Source organism: Lepisma saccharinum, chromosome 1 (genome assembly GCF_977018435.1).
Source record: "Lepisma saccharinum chromosome 1, izLepSacc3.1, whole genome shotgun sequence".
Lineage (NCBI taxonomy): Eukaryota > Metazoa > Arthropoda > Insecta > Zygentoma > Lepismatidae > Lepisma > Lepisma saccharinum.
Genome location: NC_139229.1, coordinates 66293484 through 66313379, shown reverse-complemented (window position 1 = coordinate 66313379; position 19896 = coordinate 66293484). Strand labels below are relative to the sequence as shown.

Genomic DNA, 19896 nt, shown 5'->3' with positions numbered 1-19896 from the left:
GGCCCCGGCGCCCACCCAGCGTCGAATAACATGGGTACCTGGGGGAAACCCTGGGGGGTAAAGGCGGTCAGGGGCGTGATGCTGATCACATCACCCCCACTCACGACCGGATCAAGAAAGTGTGGGGCGTTACCCCCACACCCCCTATATGCCTTCATGGCGTGGTGCTAAGCACAGGGGAACACTTTACCTTTTTTTACCTTTACGATGTGTGCCATCAGCTTGAATGGCCCTTTGGAAGCAGCGTTTCTCAGCGAATGGCAGAAAAATGCCATGTTATGCTGGCTTTCAGCTCTGGCAGAGTCTGTACACATTCCTGATCAACACGATCTTTCAGGAATTTCTACAGACAGCCAGAAATTAAAAGGGGGGCATGTCCAGAGAATGGGATGGCTAAGCATCTGGAAATCCCCTAAAGATGACACGATCATTACGAAAATTGACATGAAGCATATTTGGGATACTTCATCTTGCATGAAGACAGGGGTCATCATCATTCTTGCAGGCAGGATCAACATGCTGTGCAAGGAGTTGAGTGTAATGTGCTCTCGTAACAGAATGTATGATAGGATCTTGTGATGTCAGCTCCTCAAAGCTGAAGGGGTTCAGAATTAAATCAGCGGTGAATCCCCACCATACAGTGACTTAATTGGAATGCAATGGCTGTTTCAACACCACATTTCCACCTGGTGGAAAAAAGTTTAACTATTTTTTGTCATCGGCACTTGGTTCCTCATGATCTGCATAGCATCTATACCAAGTTCAGCTGCAATCAGTTGCTTTTAACAGGCTCCAGAGAGCTATGAGTAGAGAAACTTTCATTCTAACCACATGGACAATCTATAATGTTGTATAGTTCCGAACAAACTTGAAGAGGCATGTGGCCACCACATATCTCTTCAATGTTGTCAATTCTTGTAAGGACACATTTGGGCATGTGATGGCCCATGCTTCTTTGCACCATGTCAAGATTACAAAGATATGGCCTGACTTTCTTTAAGTTCGTCCAGAAATATACTCCTTACTTATATGATAATTTATTGAAATTATTAAGTTGTCTTTATGCACAGATAGGCTGCTTGGGACCGAATCTATATGGAAAGTTGGACGTGAAGCAATGAAATGTAGCCCTCCACCTGGAATCAAACCTGGGACACTTTGATTACAAAGTATTAATACCAGCAACTCTTTTACCAGGATGGCTGTAAGATGGATAGAAACTAAGAGAGCTGTAACCTTTGATAGTCTTCATTCAAGGAGCAATGCTGATAATATAATTCCAGTAGGTCATATGGGAAACATCTGCATTAATCGAAGTTTGTAAATTAGAAATTTAAACAAGTATCTTCATCTTGTACAAATACAGGTTGAGATGATGCTCAAGGGCAAGTAGATTTTGTTAATATTATGATGTAATATCTGCATTTTCAAATGTCAGTTGATTTTGTTGCCAAGTGTTCTGATAGATAGATAGATAGATTTTGGCTAATCGTGACCATGACGATTGATTTGCTTTATTTTATTTCGCTTTTTGTGCCATTTTTGGCTAATTTGCGAAGATGGGGATGAATGATGATATGATGAATGGACACTTACAAACATCCATGCCCAGGCTGGGTTTCGAACCCGGGACCCCTGACATCGTAGCATGATGCACTAACCACTCTGCCACGGGGGCCGGTGAGTGTTCTGATAGAGACTTCTAGACAGAATGACTGCAAAATTGACTGTGCCCACAGGAAAAAGTGGAGAAAAAAACACGAATTAGTTGATGGTGGCGAGACTTTCTGAAGCAAGTTAAAGTGTGGCAGTGTAAGACGATTCTAAGTTTATAAGAATAAAGGTAATTTTCTCTAAGTAAGATTTCGTTTCTACGAGCTCTGAAGAGCCATCACTTTTTCGTGGCCAAAATTAAAACGGACATATTTGTAATGTGCATATGAAGTCTGGAAATTTGTGACTGTGGTTTCACGATCAACTTGAAGAAGACATCTTTTCCTGAGAGTTTCTTTAAATTGGATCTGAGAGGAGCAAAAAAAAGAAGAAATGAAGTGAAGAAGTAATTTCAGTGCAGTATCGAGAGCTCGCGTAGTGGTTTCCAAAGTAACGATAAATCTGGATAAAAGTGTAGTGAAAGTGCAGTGCTGACTTTTTCAGAAAGATGAGGTAAAAGAATCAAATGCTAGCTGCTGAGTTTTGTAAGTGCAATTTTTTTTAGCTGTATCGTCCTTTTATTGTAGGTGAATATTTTCTGGAGCACAGCAATAAGTCTTGTTACTTCACCAAGGCAGAAAGAGGTACCACTGTATCTGTGTCAAGATTTTCTTAAGTAAATCAAATGGAAGCGGGAATCAGCTCAAACTAAAATTAACAAGTGTTTCCGATTTTTGTGGAATACAAATAAGAAATGATAACCTTTCTTTTCCTCAGCAGTTTAAATGGGTTCTACAATCAGTTTCGCTTGAGCAAAAATAATGTTACAATTGAAAGAATTGTTCTATAACATGGCATAGGTTACAAATAGAACAATTACAAATACTTACAGGATTATAACTCATGCTCTTAATGGCATTTGATGACGATCAAGGATCAGGAACCTACCAAATACAATTTCTTCATGCGCATGCCTTAAAAGTGCCAAGAGGTGTTCAACTTACGTGACTCTGCGTACTAGAATAGTTAAACTTTCATTACTTACATGCATTGTTCAATATCCCAACATTTTATAAGATGGGAATTTGTAAAGCATGTAAAAATCTAGGAATTAGGCAACAAGAATACACAAAAGAAGCCCTCAAATAGAACAACACCCTCAGACACCATAGTTGTTTTTTAATTCATCATTTTGTCTGGTACGTGAATAAACAGTTTATGTGAAATTTTGTGACCCCTTTAACATCCTTATTCACACTGCCATATGTCTTTATTTTAAGCTAAACTACACTTCTGATTTAGCAAAACAATTAATTTCAAAATCTCTCACCTTTTTGTGTTCTTCTGTACGAGCTTCTTTGACGTCTTCTTGGTATTCGTTGATGCTTCCATGGCTTTCCATTGTGTTTCTTTTACCTTAAAGTTATTTTCACTATTCTCTAAATATGGTTTTATCTTGTAAGTTATGCAATGAGAAGAATGTGGCTAGTTATTTTGCCATTTTATCATTCTTCTATGATTTTGAATGTTGTATGTGAAGGGCCCAACATCTTTTCAATATTCACCAGTGACATATTCTCCATGTGAAGTGTTTACCACCAGAAAATCAACTTTTTTCATAAATTTTTATACATTTAGCTGTAATATATGGCAATTGCTGTTAATAAATATGCAAACAATTAAAATAAGCTTCTAAACCAGAATTTAAGTAAATTATTTAAAGACTGTTTTATGCATACCAATGATTATTTATTCTCCATGAAAATGTTTCCTCCCCGATTGTATGTGCGGAGGGTGAGGGAACCGAAGCGAGTCGCTATTTAAAATGCCATGGCCTGCAGCATCAGTTTCACCACTGGAAACAGTGTTGGAAGGAGAAAACTGTTCCTTCCTGCTTTCTGTGCCATACTCGGCACAGGCAGTGTTGCTACATGAAGGAAAATTTCCCTTGGTGAAGAGAATCTGAGTCCATTTTTAGGTAAAAGGAGAGATTTTATGAAAAATATAGAAATTGCCAGAAAATTTGAAGTTGTTGTACTCCTACTTTTGTTTTACTTGCATGCTTTATTTCTATTATATCCAATTAATCTAGGTGGGGTGTATAATTAATACATGCAACAAATAAAGACTGTTGCGGTAAACCAGGTCAAATTTTCAGAATACGCCACTGACACATTCACATTATGATTGAGAGTACAGTTGAAGAATCAGAAAAGCATAGGTGTTCCATAATTTGGCTTGACTGAAATCAATGTACACAATTTCTTGAATGCTCACATAATAAAGTTATTACCAATAACATGAAGAGAAAAATTCACAAATGTGCATTTGGTCTAACATGTTGCCCTTCCCATGTGGCAATTAAAAATGAGAAAGAAGTTGTTTTGTGTCTTATTCATTTAGCTTAAGTGTTTATGCTGGTGGTATTCCGGTGTAGCTCAGGTATAGTCTTCTTTCTCATAACATAGGATTGACTCTGCAGATGCTCAGAAGTTCAACATTCAGGAAGCATAGGAAGGACAACATGTGAACCAAATGTGGTTTACATGTCATTTCTCTTGCTGTATGGTGTTCCCTAGCACCCATCACAAGATTCTTAATCATCAGAATTAAAACATTAAAAGGTAAAAATTATTAAAACAAGTTTTGTCTTCCTGTTCTTTATATGTTTGAATTATTTTAATGTTTTAATTCTTGGCAATTCTCCTTTATGAAGAATCTGGCAGCAGATTGGAAGCTCTGGAATTCAAGAAATGAATTTATTTCTTTCAATCAAGTGTTTAACTTAGCCCCATATCTTACAAGATAAAACCATCTACATGATGCTAAGGTACATCTATTTTCCAATGTTTATCTCTTATTTGTTGTGTTTCAAACTTGTGGCATTTACTGAGAGCTAAGAATCATGTACAGTATATTATTCTATTAGAAAACTTAATTTTTCTAAATTCTATTGTGGCATGTAATAGTTTTAATGTAAGGAGAAACTTTAAAAAAAACTTGTTAGTTGGTTGGTATACTTAACAATCACTTATTTGTACCAGTAGCCATTTTTCAGAGAGTGTAAGTCGAAAATCATATATTTCACACACGTGGTTTGATTTCAAACACAGTACTTTACATTAATTATGTAAGTAACTAAAAATTACAAGTAAGATTGGCACGAATTTTATATTCAAATTCAAGCTGTGTTTCAGAGGAAATCGCTGTTTTGGCAATGGAATCCCTTGCTTCCCCCTTCCTGGATAAAAATCTTGCCATGGAGGATGGGAGTTATGGAAAGAAGTGGGTAGAGATGGAAGGAAGAAAGAAGTGGGTAGAGATGGAAGGAAGTATCTGTAAAATGTACTATCCCAGCATTTCCCTGGGGTGACTGAGGGAGAACCATGGAAAAAGCTCGGTTATAATGGGTGGCCATGGGACATGTACAGAAGGACTAGTAGATAGTTACCAGCATGTGCATGTATAAGGGCATAGAATATATTCCAATCAGTAAGTAAATGTTATGTCTTTCTGCCTATTGCTGCCTTGTGTTAGTAATGAGATCTAAAATCCAATTCACATAATTACAAATTTACAAGAATGTTTGTAAGAGACATTTGAACTAGCCATTCTTTTTGGGTCCTTTCAGTAGTCATTGGTTCTTACCTGTGTCACTCGTTGCATACCACTGGAACACATACTTACAAATTACAAACCCTATCCATGTATATGTTAATTAATTTGAAGGCTCACCTGAAGGTCGTTTCTTCCGTGTGACTAGAGTAACCGCTACTGCTTCGCACTTGTCTTTTCCCTAGCACCTGCCCTTTTGTTTTGGCTTTCCTAGAGGGGTATGATTTTCTTCCACTAGAAGGCGAAGTTTCAGAAGATGAACTTGACTCATCTCCTGCTTCTGCCAAAAAAAGATGAGAGAAATCAATGGCAGAAAAACAAAAAATGTATTGTTATTACTTTCAGAAATTTTCATCTTCTAATTATGTTCATTTTTAATATCTATATAATAATTTATTATGAAAAGTTATTCAAGTTATTTTCGACAGTTAAGAAACAAGGCTATTTAATAGTTTTTTTAAAACATTTCTTAACTTTCTATTTGGGCAAGTATAAAATGTATCTAAATCACATAGAATCCATTTATCCATTTAAATATAGGTAACTAATGCTCTATATATGTGTGTGTGTGTATACAGGGTGCTTGGAAATTTCCCTTACTAACTCCCAGGGCTAGTAGAGGGGACTGAGTAGACAATATGTGGAATAGGAACCCATGTCCGGAGAACGTTTCCATGCTACAACCATGACAATGTGTCAGATGTGCCTGTGTTGGTATGCAACCAGGTAGGCAGTACATGATGTCAGAAGATCACCTGGTGGCATGTGATGTCTACTCTGCAACGGTATCCTGCCTGGAGCCCCATTCATATGCCTGTGTATCTCCGATCAATATGGTTGAGTACATGTTTGCAGAATACACGGACATGATCCTTGTGTATGGTGCAGTGGAAGGGAATGGAAGAGCAGATCGTCTGTATCAAGAGCGTTAACCACAATGTGCGACTCCATCACATACCTTTTTTGCCAGCATTACACAACAGCTCTGAGAATGAGGTACCTTCACTGCCGACAGGAAGCACTGTGGTGCTCCAAAGAGATGCTGCATGCCCGAATTGGAAGAGGCTGTACTGCATCATGTTGAACAGAACCCGTCAACAAGTACGCAAACAATTGCACGTGCAATGGGTGTTTCTCGCAGCATCGTGTGGAAGGTTCTGCATGAGCAACAACTACATCTTTACCACCACCAAAGGGTTCAGCAGTGGCGGAGCATTACCTTTCCAACAGTGTAAGCCTATGAAGGCTACTTCCCGTTGTGCTTATTTTTGGGCTGGGTCAGTGATTTATCCACACACATCGACCCCCCCCCAAATTTTTCCACAACACTTCCCTAATTTTGGCACTAAATTTAACCTTACAACCCTTAGAAACGAAGGTACACTACATCAGATTAAATACTCTTGATAAATCCCTGAGCCTTTGCTAGGCTGTATATCTCCTACATTTCAACTGATAATTATGTCAGTTTTATTCCTATCACAATGAGTAACGTAACCATAAAAAAAATGCAAAGTTAGATAAAATGAAGAACAACGATAATAAAGAAATGAAAACAGAAAGAAACAGAAAAGTGCTGAATACATTTTTTTTACAACCGCATAACCAAGTATCAGCTCGTACCATGAATCACAAAATCGGTGCACATTATTTTTCGTTTCTGTTAGCGTGCCTGCTAGAGAAGTGGTGGGCCTACCTACATCCACAAGTTCTTCTTGACAGCAAAATCCTTGCTGGAAAACGCTGTCTTCAACAAGTTCTCCACCCCACCGCACAATCACACTCGTTTTCTTCCATAATGCAGTTATTGTTGTCAGTAGCGTACGCAGGATTTCATCAGGTGAGGGGGGTTATTTCTAAAACTTTCTCCAAATTCACATTGCCATTGTTTTATTATAGTTTAATTAAATAATAATAATCACATTTAATTAATAATAACTTATAATTAATTAATTAGCTGAATTACTACTAATAATACTACTAATACCACTACTACTATTAAGTAGTAGAGATCTACATAAATATAGTATTTATGAAAACAATAGAATGAAAATACTTTCTAGTCATTCGATTTTTATCAAATCCTGGCAGCATTATTTTGTTTCTTTGTAACGAAATAATTGTCTGGTCAACGAGGTGAGAAATTTTAAGGGTGAAGAAAATCCATAAAAACAAGAAAATATATTAAAATAAATTGAAATTATGAAAGTATCGAACTCATCCAAGGAGTTAGGTGGTCTGGTCAGTAGAGCATCTGACAATCACGCTGGAGTTCCGGATTCGATTCCCGAAATTGGTTGGAATTTTTCCGACTTCTTCCCCGCATAAATGTCCCCGACAATTCACATCTGGATTGTCTCGCTATTCTTACCAACAAAACATTTTACAATAGTTAAGCTTATTGTCATTTGAATAATTGTCTAGTCAACAAGGTGAGACATTTTAAAGATAGACATTCAAACGTGCTGTGGTAAACAATACAATGGGAAGGCAAACTGTTGACTGTATTCTTGTCTGCCTAGCCTTTGTCTATACATTAGCCTCTTACAACAAACCAAGAACTTTATTTAGTTAATTCTTATTGTTCACACAAAAAAATATATATGTTCGTTGAACACTAGCATACGTAGAAGGGTGGCCGATGGTGTTCCAGCCCCTACCGAAATTTTGAGAAAATCAGAATTTTCAAATAAAAATCAGTTAAGAACTTAAAAAAAAAAATCAAAATGTGTAAATGCGAATCCTCTTTTCAAGTGAGTCCTGATTACCATTTTTGTCTTTGAATACAATTTTAATAGACTGAAGAGCTCCAAAAATATGAAATATTTTATTATGCATCCTGCCCTCCAAAATGAAGCCATCTGCTATCTGCATTTATTATTCCAGCGCCTTCCGAAAAAAAATAATTCTTGCGTACGCCAGTGTCTTGAACATTGTTGCAGCTGAGATACAAAACAATTTTTTTCTCTTTTAAACCGTAGTTACCCTCATATTTTATTTTCAAGAACTCGTGTTTATTTTCAAGGCATCACTCTGAAAGACGCGTGTGTTTGGAATGCTGTGCTTTTCTCCATGCTGCATGGAAATAATAATTCAAATTATTATTATTATTATTATTAGTAGTAGTAGTAGTAGAAGTAGTAATAGTAATAGTATTGTCCCAGATCTTTGACTATGATAAATTGGCCATTTAATTTTTTTTCCACAGCATTTTTCATAATATTTCACAAGCTCAAGGGGGAGGGTTAAACCCGTAACCCCCCCCTTGTGTACACCACTGGTTGTTGTTCATTATCACACCACAGCAGAGGGGCGACAGCCCGCTTTTCAATGGATGGAAGTTGCAAAGAAATTCCACGATACTTTAACCACGCACACAACACAAGAAAGGGGAATCAAAAACAAAGCAAATCCAAAAGCAGTGATGTTTCTGACTCAGAGGGGAACATCCCTTTTGGACATAAATAAATTCCTCTCTTGCCTTAAAATTCCCTTATATTCTGTAAAAAAAAAAAAATGACAATATAAAATATAAAATAAATGCTCGCTAATTCTGAGGATTTATCCAGAAATTTCTGTGAAAGGAGATGTAAGTGCTTTCTTAGGGTAGTGTAAAACTGCAGTGGCGTGCGGTGACATTTTGCGTTGGGGAAGCAGATCCCAAAAACTTAAGAAAACCAAGAATTCACTCCTTCTACATGGTACAGTATAATGGAAAAAATGAGCACTCTACCTGATATTGTTTCCTTAACGTCTCTAAGGAGAAAGATGAATGTCCTGGCACAGTTATTCAATCTTCAATTGGTCTGTTGTGTAACGTATTTAATGCAACAGACGATCGCGGATGATTGAAAAAATTTTCACGGTTTTCACATATTAAAATATTCACAAATCAACTTGGGGGCTACGTAGTTCTTTCCGCAGAAAATAGTAAATAATGCCAACCAGTTCCCCCCCCTAACGTTTTGCTACTTTTACCCTCGCACTATGATAAACCTTATCTACCAAGGGAAAGTAAACTTTCCTTGCTCCCCCCTCCAAATTTTTAGTTTTGGAACCCAATCGCTGCCATTGCCGACACTAAAATTTTTGAAGCTTTCGGTTTCCAGTTCCACATAACCATTCAAACTTCCAGTAGTTGAAAGGCGGTTACATATGAAGCCCTTCTCTGCCAACACAATTCAGGAATATCTGGAGTTGGACATCCACTTTACACTTCTGATTTCACAACACACACACACCTACTCACACATAGAGAGAGATATATATGTGCAAGAAAACAACAAAAAAAAACAAAAAAAAAAACAAATCAAATAGAAATTCACACATCCGAAAAACCTTGCAAAGCACTCATCAAAATGTGATCGCGGCCAGTGAGTGCTACCAACTCTATTTGGTGGATGTGTCTATGGATGTGGTATATATATTAATAGACTGAATGCTCTGAAACGTTCATCTTCAGTTAGAAATGTCATAACGTATGTCAGCAATGTATGTTTGTGTTTCGCCTGTGCTTTTGAAACTTTACAGTATTAAAATTTAACTCACTTGGTTGATATGTTACAACGCTGGCAGTATACATTATATGTGGACATTTAATTGTGCAGTTCGCAACACTGAAGACATCAACCCACTGCTCCGATGGCACTGTGGCTTTCTTTCAGGCCTTAGCGATTGGAAAACAAAGTTCCCCTCCATGTAAGGTACCCTCATTGGTGACTTCAAGGTCGCCTGTTTCCAGAACCTAGCACTGCTTCCATTTCCTTGCCAGGGTGATGGGTTGCATGTTTTGCCAACATGCCACAAGAGGGTGTAGATGGTCACTTTCCCTCAACACGCTTGAAGGCAGGAAGAGGACTACAATTCGACAGACTTTGGGATGGTCCCACATCGGAAAACGATGAACTTTGAAGGTAATAGGAAAGAAATAATGAAAAATTAAAAGCTAAAAAATGTATATTGTAACCGTAATGCTGTTAGCCAGCACTGCTGGCCTTGCTGTACTGGAGTGCACGTGCATGTGTAAAAGAAAATCTAGCACCTGAAAGACCATAAACAAGCTTTTCGTACGTTGTTCGAAGAGTGTTTAAACCATGGACTATGTAATTAATAATATTTTGTTCACATTTGACATGAGATTTGTAAAACTTGTTCAATATTCAGTTTTAATTAAACATTTTAATTTTTGAAAAGTTATTGCACTTTTTAGCTCAATTACTACCAGCTGAGTTCAAATATAAATGAAAAACAGAGATCTTAATATTTCCAATGTTTACGCTCTCCTACAAGCAAAAAACAGAAACGCAGAAACAAGTGTTTAGCACATTAATGTATATCTAATTTTCTCATTCCTCGCTCATTTTTAGGTGTTTCTCCATTTCCCCCTTCCTGTTAGTTTTTGCTTCAGAATTCCCTGTTCTTGGAAAAAAAACCTCCTTGAAACACCACTGGCTCAAATTTCCTTTGCAGGCAACAACCATTCATTCATACCCGACAACGCTGAACGCTGGAGAACCCTCTTCTTGCAGGACCTGGGTCTCGCTGGCGCATATTCACGATTAGCCAGTGAAGGCAAGCCAAGCATAATGGTGCTAAATCTCACACATGTTTAAAAAGTCGTTTGGAAGTTGGGGATATAAATAAAACAAGAGGGCCGCTGTTCGCGATAGTTGAATTTTCTCAAACTTTTCACGTATAACGTCAAACTCATCCCGTTGGTTCAACCATTCGAATTTATATTTATGTTTCGTTACAAATTAATATTAATAATATGTAGATTGCAGAACAATTTAGTAGTATGTAGCATAATTACAGAGTTTAAACTACACCATGGATGTCCAGAAGGGGCAAGGGGAGGAAGCCCCCGTGGAAAATGAATGTCAAACATAAAAGAATATATTTCACACATATAATTTCATTTCAGTCACATCAAATTATGTTAATTATTGTAAGAGCGTTGCATTATTAGGGGGGAAATATACCTAGTTTACCTCCACCCCTGGAAAAATTACTATGCTTAATCCTCCCTAGTGGAAAGAAATACTGCGGACATCCATGAACAACACTTTTTCTAAACATGAGGTTTGCAACGCTGCTGTAAGCCTCTGACCATATGTTTACACAGCGTAGGGTTTTGGTTGCTCTTCTTCCTATATCTCTTGCTCTTCTCCATCCAGATACAGTAAGCACTGCTCGTTTGCAGTCAGAAATTTGTAAGGCAACCAGAAGCTTTCCACAAGCAGAAGGTGGGAGATCCCATGTGCCGCCTGGCGCTGAAGTGTTGCAATCTAACAAACAGGATCTCGAACAATGGCATCGACCCGATTTGAACTTGAAAGTTGTTTTTCGAATTTTTCCCAGATAATTACATACATTTTACTAGAACTAATGAAGTGTAAGCCTGGCTTACATGGACGCTCCGTGCCTGCGGTACAGGCTTTCAGACCAGCCGATTCTGTACCACATGTTAACTTCTGCACGTGGTTTCTGCACTGCTGCATCGACGAGCCCCAGTTTCCAGGTCGAGTTCTGTTCACAGATGAATGTAAATTCACTTGGGAGCGTTTTCTAAATTCTCAAAACAACCATGTCTGGGCAGACGAAAACCCTCATGCGATGCATGTCCGGGGATTCCAGCACAGATTTGCTATCAATGTGTGGGCAGGTATTCTGGATGGTCATGTGATCGGGCCATACCTTCTTTCAGCCAGGCTAATGTGTGCTGCACACTTGATCTTTCTACAGGAAGTACTGGCCCTGTTTGTGGATGCTGTGCCATTGAATGTCCATCAGGAACTGTGGTTTCCAATGGCGCACCGCCTCACTAAACACGTGACGTTCGGAGACATCTTAACCGAAGATTCAGGCAAAGATGGATAGGATGAGGTGGTCCAACCCCGTGGCCCCCAAGTTTGCCGGTTTTAACGCCATTGGACTATTTCTTGTGGGGTCGTATGAAGAATGTGGTGTACGAGACTCCTGTAGAGACAGAGGATGAATTGCTGACACGAGTTATGTATGGTCGCTGCACAAGAGATTGACGGGACACCAGGTGTGATGGAACGAGTGTACCGGAACATGATTCGTTGGTACAATGTGTGCAACGACGTTGGTGGTCGTCACATCGAGTCACTGTTGTAGTTGAGCAGTGCCGTATGTGACACATCCAGTGCAGAAGACAGAAACAAATTGTTGCATTCCACTCTTGATACAGGTGTTATTGTGATCAATGAATAGTACATTTCTTTTTTGTTCCCTTGGCATTGTTACCAACTAAATTTATTTGTATTATGTACTGAGTCACACGTCATTCACTTCTGTACCTTACGTAACACCTCATTTGACATGGTTGTAATAAATGATTCCACTTTAGGTCATCAGGTGATCTGACATCATGTACTGCCTACCCGGTTGAATACCAACACAGGCACATCCGACACATTGTCATGGTTGTAGCATGTAGCAAAAGTGGCACAAAACGCGAAGTAAAATAAAGTAAATCAATCAATCAATACATAAATTGTCTCTCAAATGTGAATGCTCCCTTTCCTCAAAACAATTGTTCATGCATTTAAAACAAAATCAATTAAAACAAGTCTTATTTCTCTGTCTGGTAATTTACAATGCATTACAGAAAACAATGATAAATTGCGAGAGTTGCGAGCAAGAACATTTTTTGGATCCAAATTTTTTGCAGGCTAAAATCAATATTCATTTAATAGGGTGCAAATAATCTCACGGGATGCCAATGCATTCTCTCTTCTACAACTTTTGTGCCTCCCCGATGGAGTAGTGGTAACATCGTTGCCTTGTGATCAAGGGCTCCCGGGTTCGATACCTGTTGGGGGCACAATGCACAGTTGTTTTGGATCCCAATTTAAACTGTAGGTCCAGTCCTGATTAGCCTTTCTGTGCGTAAAGTGGACTTAAAACCACAAATCAATCAATCAATTTTACATCTTATTTTCAGTTAGATCATTCCGCACCCAGGGCTGACTCCCACCACCCCCTAGCTGTGGTTGTCAACTTCATAAGACTAAGAAAAGCAGGTAATGCGAGCAAAGCGAGCAAGAAAATTTTATGAAAAGTATTTTTTATTTGCATAAAATTTGAAATTTTGGGTGGTAATTGCCCCCTGCAGGTACACTTGGCAGTCAATGTTTGCCCCCTTAGAACTTATTTCGGTCCAAGGTTGGAGGGGGGGCAATGCACCCCCTCTTGCCCCCCTGTGGTTACACCACTGGACTATATTGTAATCTACTTTCAAATATCAATGAGAAACTTCAGGGGACCTAATTTGCATTTTCAACACCACATAACACAAAAGCATTTTAAAGGAAACATAAAATATGCTCACCTCGATGTACCCTATGAGAGAAGGAGACAAGCTCCTGGCTGGTAGGCCCTTGCCCTGGCCCTAGAGCAGGGGGCTCCCCCTCAGAGTCACTGCCTAATGTATCATACTCTGAAATAGGTAGGTGTAGAGTTAAAATCTTCTTAACTTCCGAATCTGTGCTCCCCAGGTTGTCCGATTCTGAAACAACCAGGAATGTCAAGAACTCTGCAGCCCAGAGAGAAATATTTCCAAGATAATTATATTCATTATATATTTCCAATTAATGTGTCAAATCATATTCCTATATAGCAACATATATAGGAACAATGGATGAATATTTTTTTGTTGATGATAAATTAGTTTATTTTAATAATAATATCCATACTTTCACTTCACATTAAGATAATATCTTACATTTTACATCATGACATTTACTTTGCAATAAAAGTAATTTTATTTTCCTGCCAGCTCTTCAATAGGATGCAACAATAATTTTTATATTAATTTGTATGTTTGTTTTTTTAATGGCCATGTGTTGTGCTACAGAATTCTGGTGAACATTATCTGGGGATGCACAGCACACTAAAAAATAACTAATAAAATATTGTGCAATAATAAATCTCTCTATATGTGTAAATATATATAACATATACAAACACAAATTACAGAGATGCACCAAACTGCTGAAGCTCATCCTGTACACAAAAATATAAGTTCTAATAATATTAAAACTAATTTCATTGGCTGTTTAATGGCAGTTTTGGTGCAACTCTTTCTTTTGTATTTAATGCTTACGTTAACATAGGTTGTCCCTTATTTGAATCATACTGAAATATTGTTATAACTATCCTAAGTATCAATAACGTGTTGTGATCTTTAGAATGGTTGATATTATTTTCTCTTATTATTGTTTTATTTATTTTTCCTGTATCATTATTCCCAAGGATGACAATGTGTGGTATTATTTTTATAATAGCACTGTCCATACATTTTTTCCAATTCTAGACAGTGCTTACTTAGGTCCCCATATGTGTAAAAATTTATTTAATGTACAAAAATTATTATGCACAGAAGAATATACCAAGAATATTCACTGAGAATGTCAATGCAATTGCATAACAAAGTGAATATATTGGCAATATGAACAATAATGACATATCTCTAGCAAAAAAAAATGTAAAGTGCTCCCCTGTGCATAGCACAATGCCATGAAGGTGTATAGGGGGTGTGGGGGTAACGCCCCACACTTTCTTGATCCGGTCGTGAGTGGGGGTGATGTGATCAGCATCACGCCCCTGACTGCCTTTACCCCCCAGGGTTTCCCCCAGGTTCCCATGTTATTCGACGCTGGGTGGGCACCGGGGCCACTTCCATCGTTAGAAAAGTTCCCGGATTTGAACCGGCTGCAGATCGAACCCGGGACCTTTAGCATGGTAGTCAGACGCATTACCGACTGAGCCACCGCGGCCACTAATGACATATCTCTAGCACCTGAGGTAATTTTTGAATAGGTTTTTTATTAATGTCTGTAATTAATTTATTATTGTATATTTATTGCTATAATTATTATTATTATTATCATTATTTTTACTATTACTCATATTATACTTATATAGTATAGCTTAAAATTGTACCTTACATGCTGATTCGAAGGATCAAATTAAAATTATGGGCGCATCAGTGCCTCTACTGTTTGCACTCATCTAATAAAAATATGAATTTAAAGACTGTCTTGATTAAAATTTATCTTTCAGTGATTGCACTACACAGCTCAAACCAAGGAGTAGTCAGTAGTCATAGCAGTGGAAATACATCAATTCTCCACCACTGAAGTCAAAGTTGATTAGATAAAAACACCACTAGAGAATATTGTGTTAACTTCAAACAGCAATTATGCAGAGAAATCCTAATGAAAGGACCATATTTGGTCAAGGAAAAACGGTTTTTCCATGAAGACAACAAACCGACCCATGCTTCAACATTTGCAATGTCCAAAATTTACAAGTTGGTCTTGCACCAACAACCTTACTCACCAGTTATAGTTCTGTATGATTTTAATTTATTTCGAAACCTGATTAAATAGTTCACCAAAAAGATTTTTTTGAGCATAAATGATGTCATTGATACCGAAAGTGGCTATTTTGGAGAGTTCAATAAATAATAGTGTTGCAGTTCAGAGTATATGAAGTCATAGGCAGATCTAGAAGTTTTTCCTGTGTGGGGCAGAACATTCATATTCACTCAAACTCTCTCTCACTCTTTCTTCATATCAAGACAATTGCAATTGTGTTTTAGGTCCAATTTGTGGTCAGAAAACGAAACCAGGACCTTTTGGTTATAGGGTGATAGCATTAGTAGATTTTTGTGAAATAAGAAGTAGTTGAGCATTATTTGTATTAACAATGATTACAGAAAGGGATAAGCTTCAGAATTAATTTATTGAGGTGAAACTGTCATATGACATGGGAAGCATATGACCAGAATGCTCTCACTTTGTGTCCATCAGCTAACATTATTGCTTGGTAACCAACAAGACCCGGATTCGACTTCCAGTGTTGACTTATTTAAGTGTCCGGTACATCTAGTCTTGATTAATGTATTTGTGCTAAACATTGTTTTGTTATTTTACTATCTGGATAAGGATTGTTCGAACATTTTTTGGTTGTTTAATATAATTCTATCAATACTTTTTTATAATGTTTAGTGATGCCTTTTGTGAGGGACACATTGCCCCATGTCCCTCCCATTAAATCCGTCAATGTATGAAGTTAAAAGGAGACCATGTTGAAAAAGACAGTCTGTAAATAACTCATTTGTGTACTTCAAACTCAATCCAACGCTGTTATTTATATATTTATTTGTCGCTTTTCGTACCCTTTTTAGTCCTGAAAGCCATGTATGTATAAAGTAATAATAATTACAAACTATAGTTCGTGATACTTTCATTCATAATATTAAAACCTGCGGTGTAAGGTGGCACAATATTCTATACATTAAGATACTGATTTGACAGCAAATCTCATTCAAATGTTGCTAAATATCTTTTAATACGATAAGGAATGTTTTTGTCCATTAGCAATGATTAGACACAAATGAACAAATTAAATTTAATGAACCTTTTATTTACCTGCCTATTTAACACTTGCTATGGCAGTTATACAGCAAACAATAACCAAATCTACATAACATGAAAGAGGGAAAAAAATTACATTGTGATTTGAACCCAGAACCACTGAATGCTATAAAAACACACATAACAATAATAGAAACAAAATTGTACTGCCCAGTGAAGTATTTTCGTGAGTTAATGAAAGAGTTTAAATTTATTGTAAAATTCTGTTTTTCAAATGTATATCCTAATTCCCCTCAATATACATTTTAATTGGTAGCAATCAACACTTACCCTGGCTCTCTGAGTGAGGGTCTCGCATTCTTGGACCTTTTCTTCTCACTTTAGTATATTCTGGTTCTTTCTGCAAGAATAAAGGTGAAGTATTTAAGGGTTATTTCTGTCTTCAATACATGATCATACTTTTCATGCAATTTAGAGCTCAAATTAAGAAACTTAAAATGAATATGAGAGTGACTACATTACTGAGTGATCACTGAATTGTGACCATCCCTCCAAACAACAAGGAACGGCCCAGCAGCTGCTGTGATCACATGACTACCCCAACTGAAAGTATCATGGTGAATGTATCGACACAACACTACATGTTGGTCGAACAGCATACGTTAAAATGGGAGGTGGTCAGAATTAAACGTCGTTCCAAAAGGGCATGATTGTGGATGCCGAGCATCAGGGGCATCAATAACCCAGACAGCGACACTGGTCAGATGTGCCCATTCCAGTGTAGTGAAGGTGTACAGAATGTGTCAAGAAAATGGGGCAATGATCAATAAGAGGCAGAATTGCATGGGCGTACGGAAGGTGACACCGCGGGAGAGCGTCAAGTTAAATGGTTCATAACAGCTGAACGCACCTTCAGCATCCGGGGATTATGGGACCGATACAACAGTGCATACACAACACCCATATCCGATACAACTGTGCAGCGCACACTGGCATGCATGAAGTTCCACAGCAGATGACCCACTCGTCACCCACTCCTCACAAAGCATCACCACTGACTTTGTCTCCCTTGGGCCCACAAGCACATTGATTGGACCATAAATGATTGGAAAAGGGTGTGTTGATCCGATGAATCATGGGTTTTGCTACACCACCGTGACGGGCGTGTCTGGCACCAATAGCATGAGGCTATGGACTCTTCCTGTCTGGTGAGTGCTGTACAGACAGGTTGTAATGATGCGATCATTACTGGATCCTTTTTTATGTTATAAATTGTGTATGGCTATGTATTCCTGTACTTTTGGGTTCTTGGCCGTTGGGGAGCGGTAAGTTTCCAGTAACGGTTTAGGTCATTAGCGGGGCCTATAAATAGGAAGGTCAGGGGAGCAGTTGGCCTCAGATATTTGGCGGAGTACAGCAATGTAAGAGGTATCTTTTTTTCTGAGGGAAGCGGCTGGGCGAGCATTCTTTCCTTACTATGTGAACCGACGGCGGGGATGTTAACTTTCTTTCTTTTAATACACACACTTTCTCTTTTCACATTATTCCAATAGTTTATTTCATGTGGGAAACTGGGTACACAACACACATACCTTCAGCCACCTTTTTTGGTACTGAGGGTTATATTTTTTTTTACTCGTGGAGCCAGTGGCTACGCGAGTCTACACACTCTCTTCGGGAAGGGGGGACAGGGTACACCGGAATGTAGATTTTGCGAATAACGGCCAAGAATTAACTTCTGTAAATATATTATGAATAAACCTATATATATCTAAAAGGAAATGGGCGTTAAGCTATAATTTGAAGAAGTGCGTGTCTATTGCCTAAACTAGCATCCACAGAACTTCAGGTACTGCAAGTTTTGAACCTCGGGACAAGGATTCAAAAATGTATGGTTGTGTATATTGTGTATGTTGCTGAGAATCGGCTTAAAAGCACAAACTATACCGTTACATACTGGGGGCTCAGTCAGAGATATTTTTTTGTGAAAAGTACTGAAGGCATTAGTTATTGTGAAGTGGAAAGAAAATAATAGAAGACAAAATGGCAATTCAAATAGACAGGGAGCTCATTAGCAAGTTGCTAGGCAATGCGAACTTGGAAGGAAGGCCTGAGGAAGATATTGTGGGGGAACTTGAGAGACTTTCTCTAAATGTTACACAAGGAACTTCGATAAGGACCGGCGAGGAAAAAGTGAGCAAAATCTTGGAAAAAAGCAACATTAACATTCCGATCTTTAAGGGAAACGTCGGTGATGTAAGTCCACACGATTATTTGTATGAATTACGCAGTTATCAGGAAATCATGGAAATTGGGGATACTTTTCTCTTAGAATCTTGCCGCTTTCGTTGAAGGAAATCGCTGCAGATTGGTTCAGATTTTCGAGACCTTTCGGCACTTTTAGGGAATTCGAGAAGGCTTTTCTTGAGGAATTCTTTAGTGTCGATTATGATTCGGAAATAGCAAGGATAATTCAGAACAATTACCAGTCATCAGACCAGTCTCTTCTTGCATTTATTCGACACACCAGGAAGCTTTTTGCAATGAGGGAGAAACGGGGGACAGAAGACGAGATTATCCAGCATGTTTTGAAATTTTCCCATCCTAAATTCAGAACACACCTGTACGATAGAACCTTTGCAACCTTGAAAGATCTGGAGATTTGTGCTATGGACATTCAAAAGAGATTGTATTGAGAAGCTCTCTACTATTGCCCAGAACTGAGGGACAACAGTTCGCCGCATCTGTCTGCCGCGCCGACTTCAGCGAGTGGCACAAGGCAATTAGCAGCCGCGGGGACAATGAACACTTTCGGCCGCGTGGGAACAGAAGTATCAATGAGTGGCATAAATCCAGGTCTTTTCAACCGCTTGAGCCTTTCCGGGAATATTGGTACCCCGTCGAGAGTAGAAGAACCGGCGAGGAGAAGGGGGTATGATGGTCCGCAGAAAGGCGCCACCTTTGCCATTTTTAAAGATACCGTTAGACCAGAACAAATAACTCCAGTTCTTGCACATGTAGAAGGAAAGCAAAACAAGGGGAGGAATAGAGAAATACGCAACTGCAGAAATTTCACTTCTGGCGGCAAAAAACCGTTAGTCACCTGTAAGGTTCAGGGAAAGGACTTCTCGCTATATTTGGATTCTGGTGCGTCTGTGAGCACCGTGTCTGTTGAGATCGCAAGAGAACTGGAAAAACAAGGAAATAAGATTAACAATAA

The 19896-nt window shown here is 38.3% G+C and overlaps 1 protein-coding gene across 1 annotated transcript in view; it reads right to left on the bottom strand.

The window, feature by feature from the left end:
- Dscam4 (Down syndrome cell adhesion molecule 4) overlaps positions 1–19896 on the bottom strand; it is a 482573-nt gene that overhangs the window by 10852 nt on the left and 451825 nt on the right. The window contains exons 35-37 of the mRNA XM_083132205.1: positions 17007–17076; positions 13625–13801; positions 5389–5548 (exon numbers count right to left, since the gene is read on the bottom strand). Coding sequence (XP_082988331.1) covers positions 5389–5548; positions 13625–13801; positions 17007–17076 — 407 coding nt within the window. The remainder of the gene's footprint in view (positions 1–5388; positions 5549–13624; positions 13802–17006; positions 17077–19896) is intronic.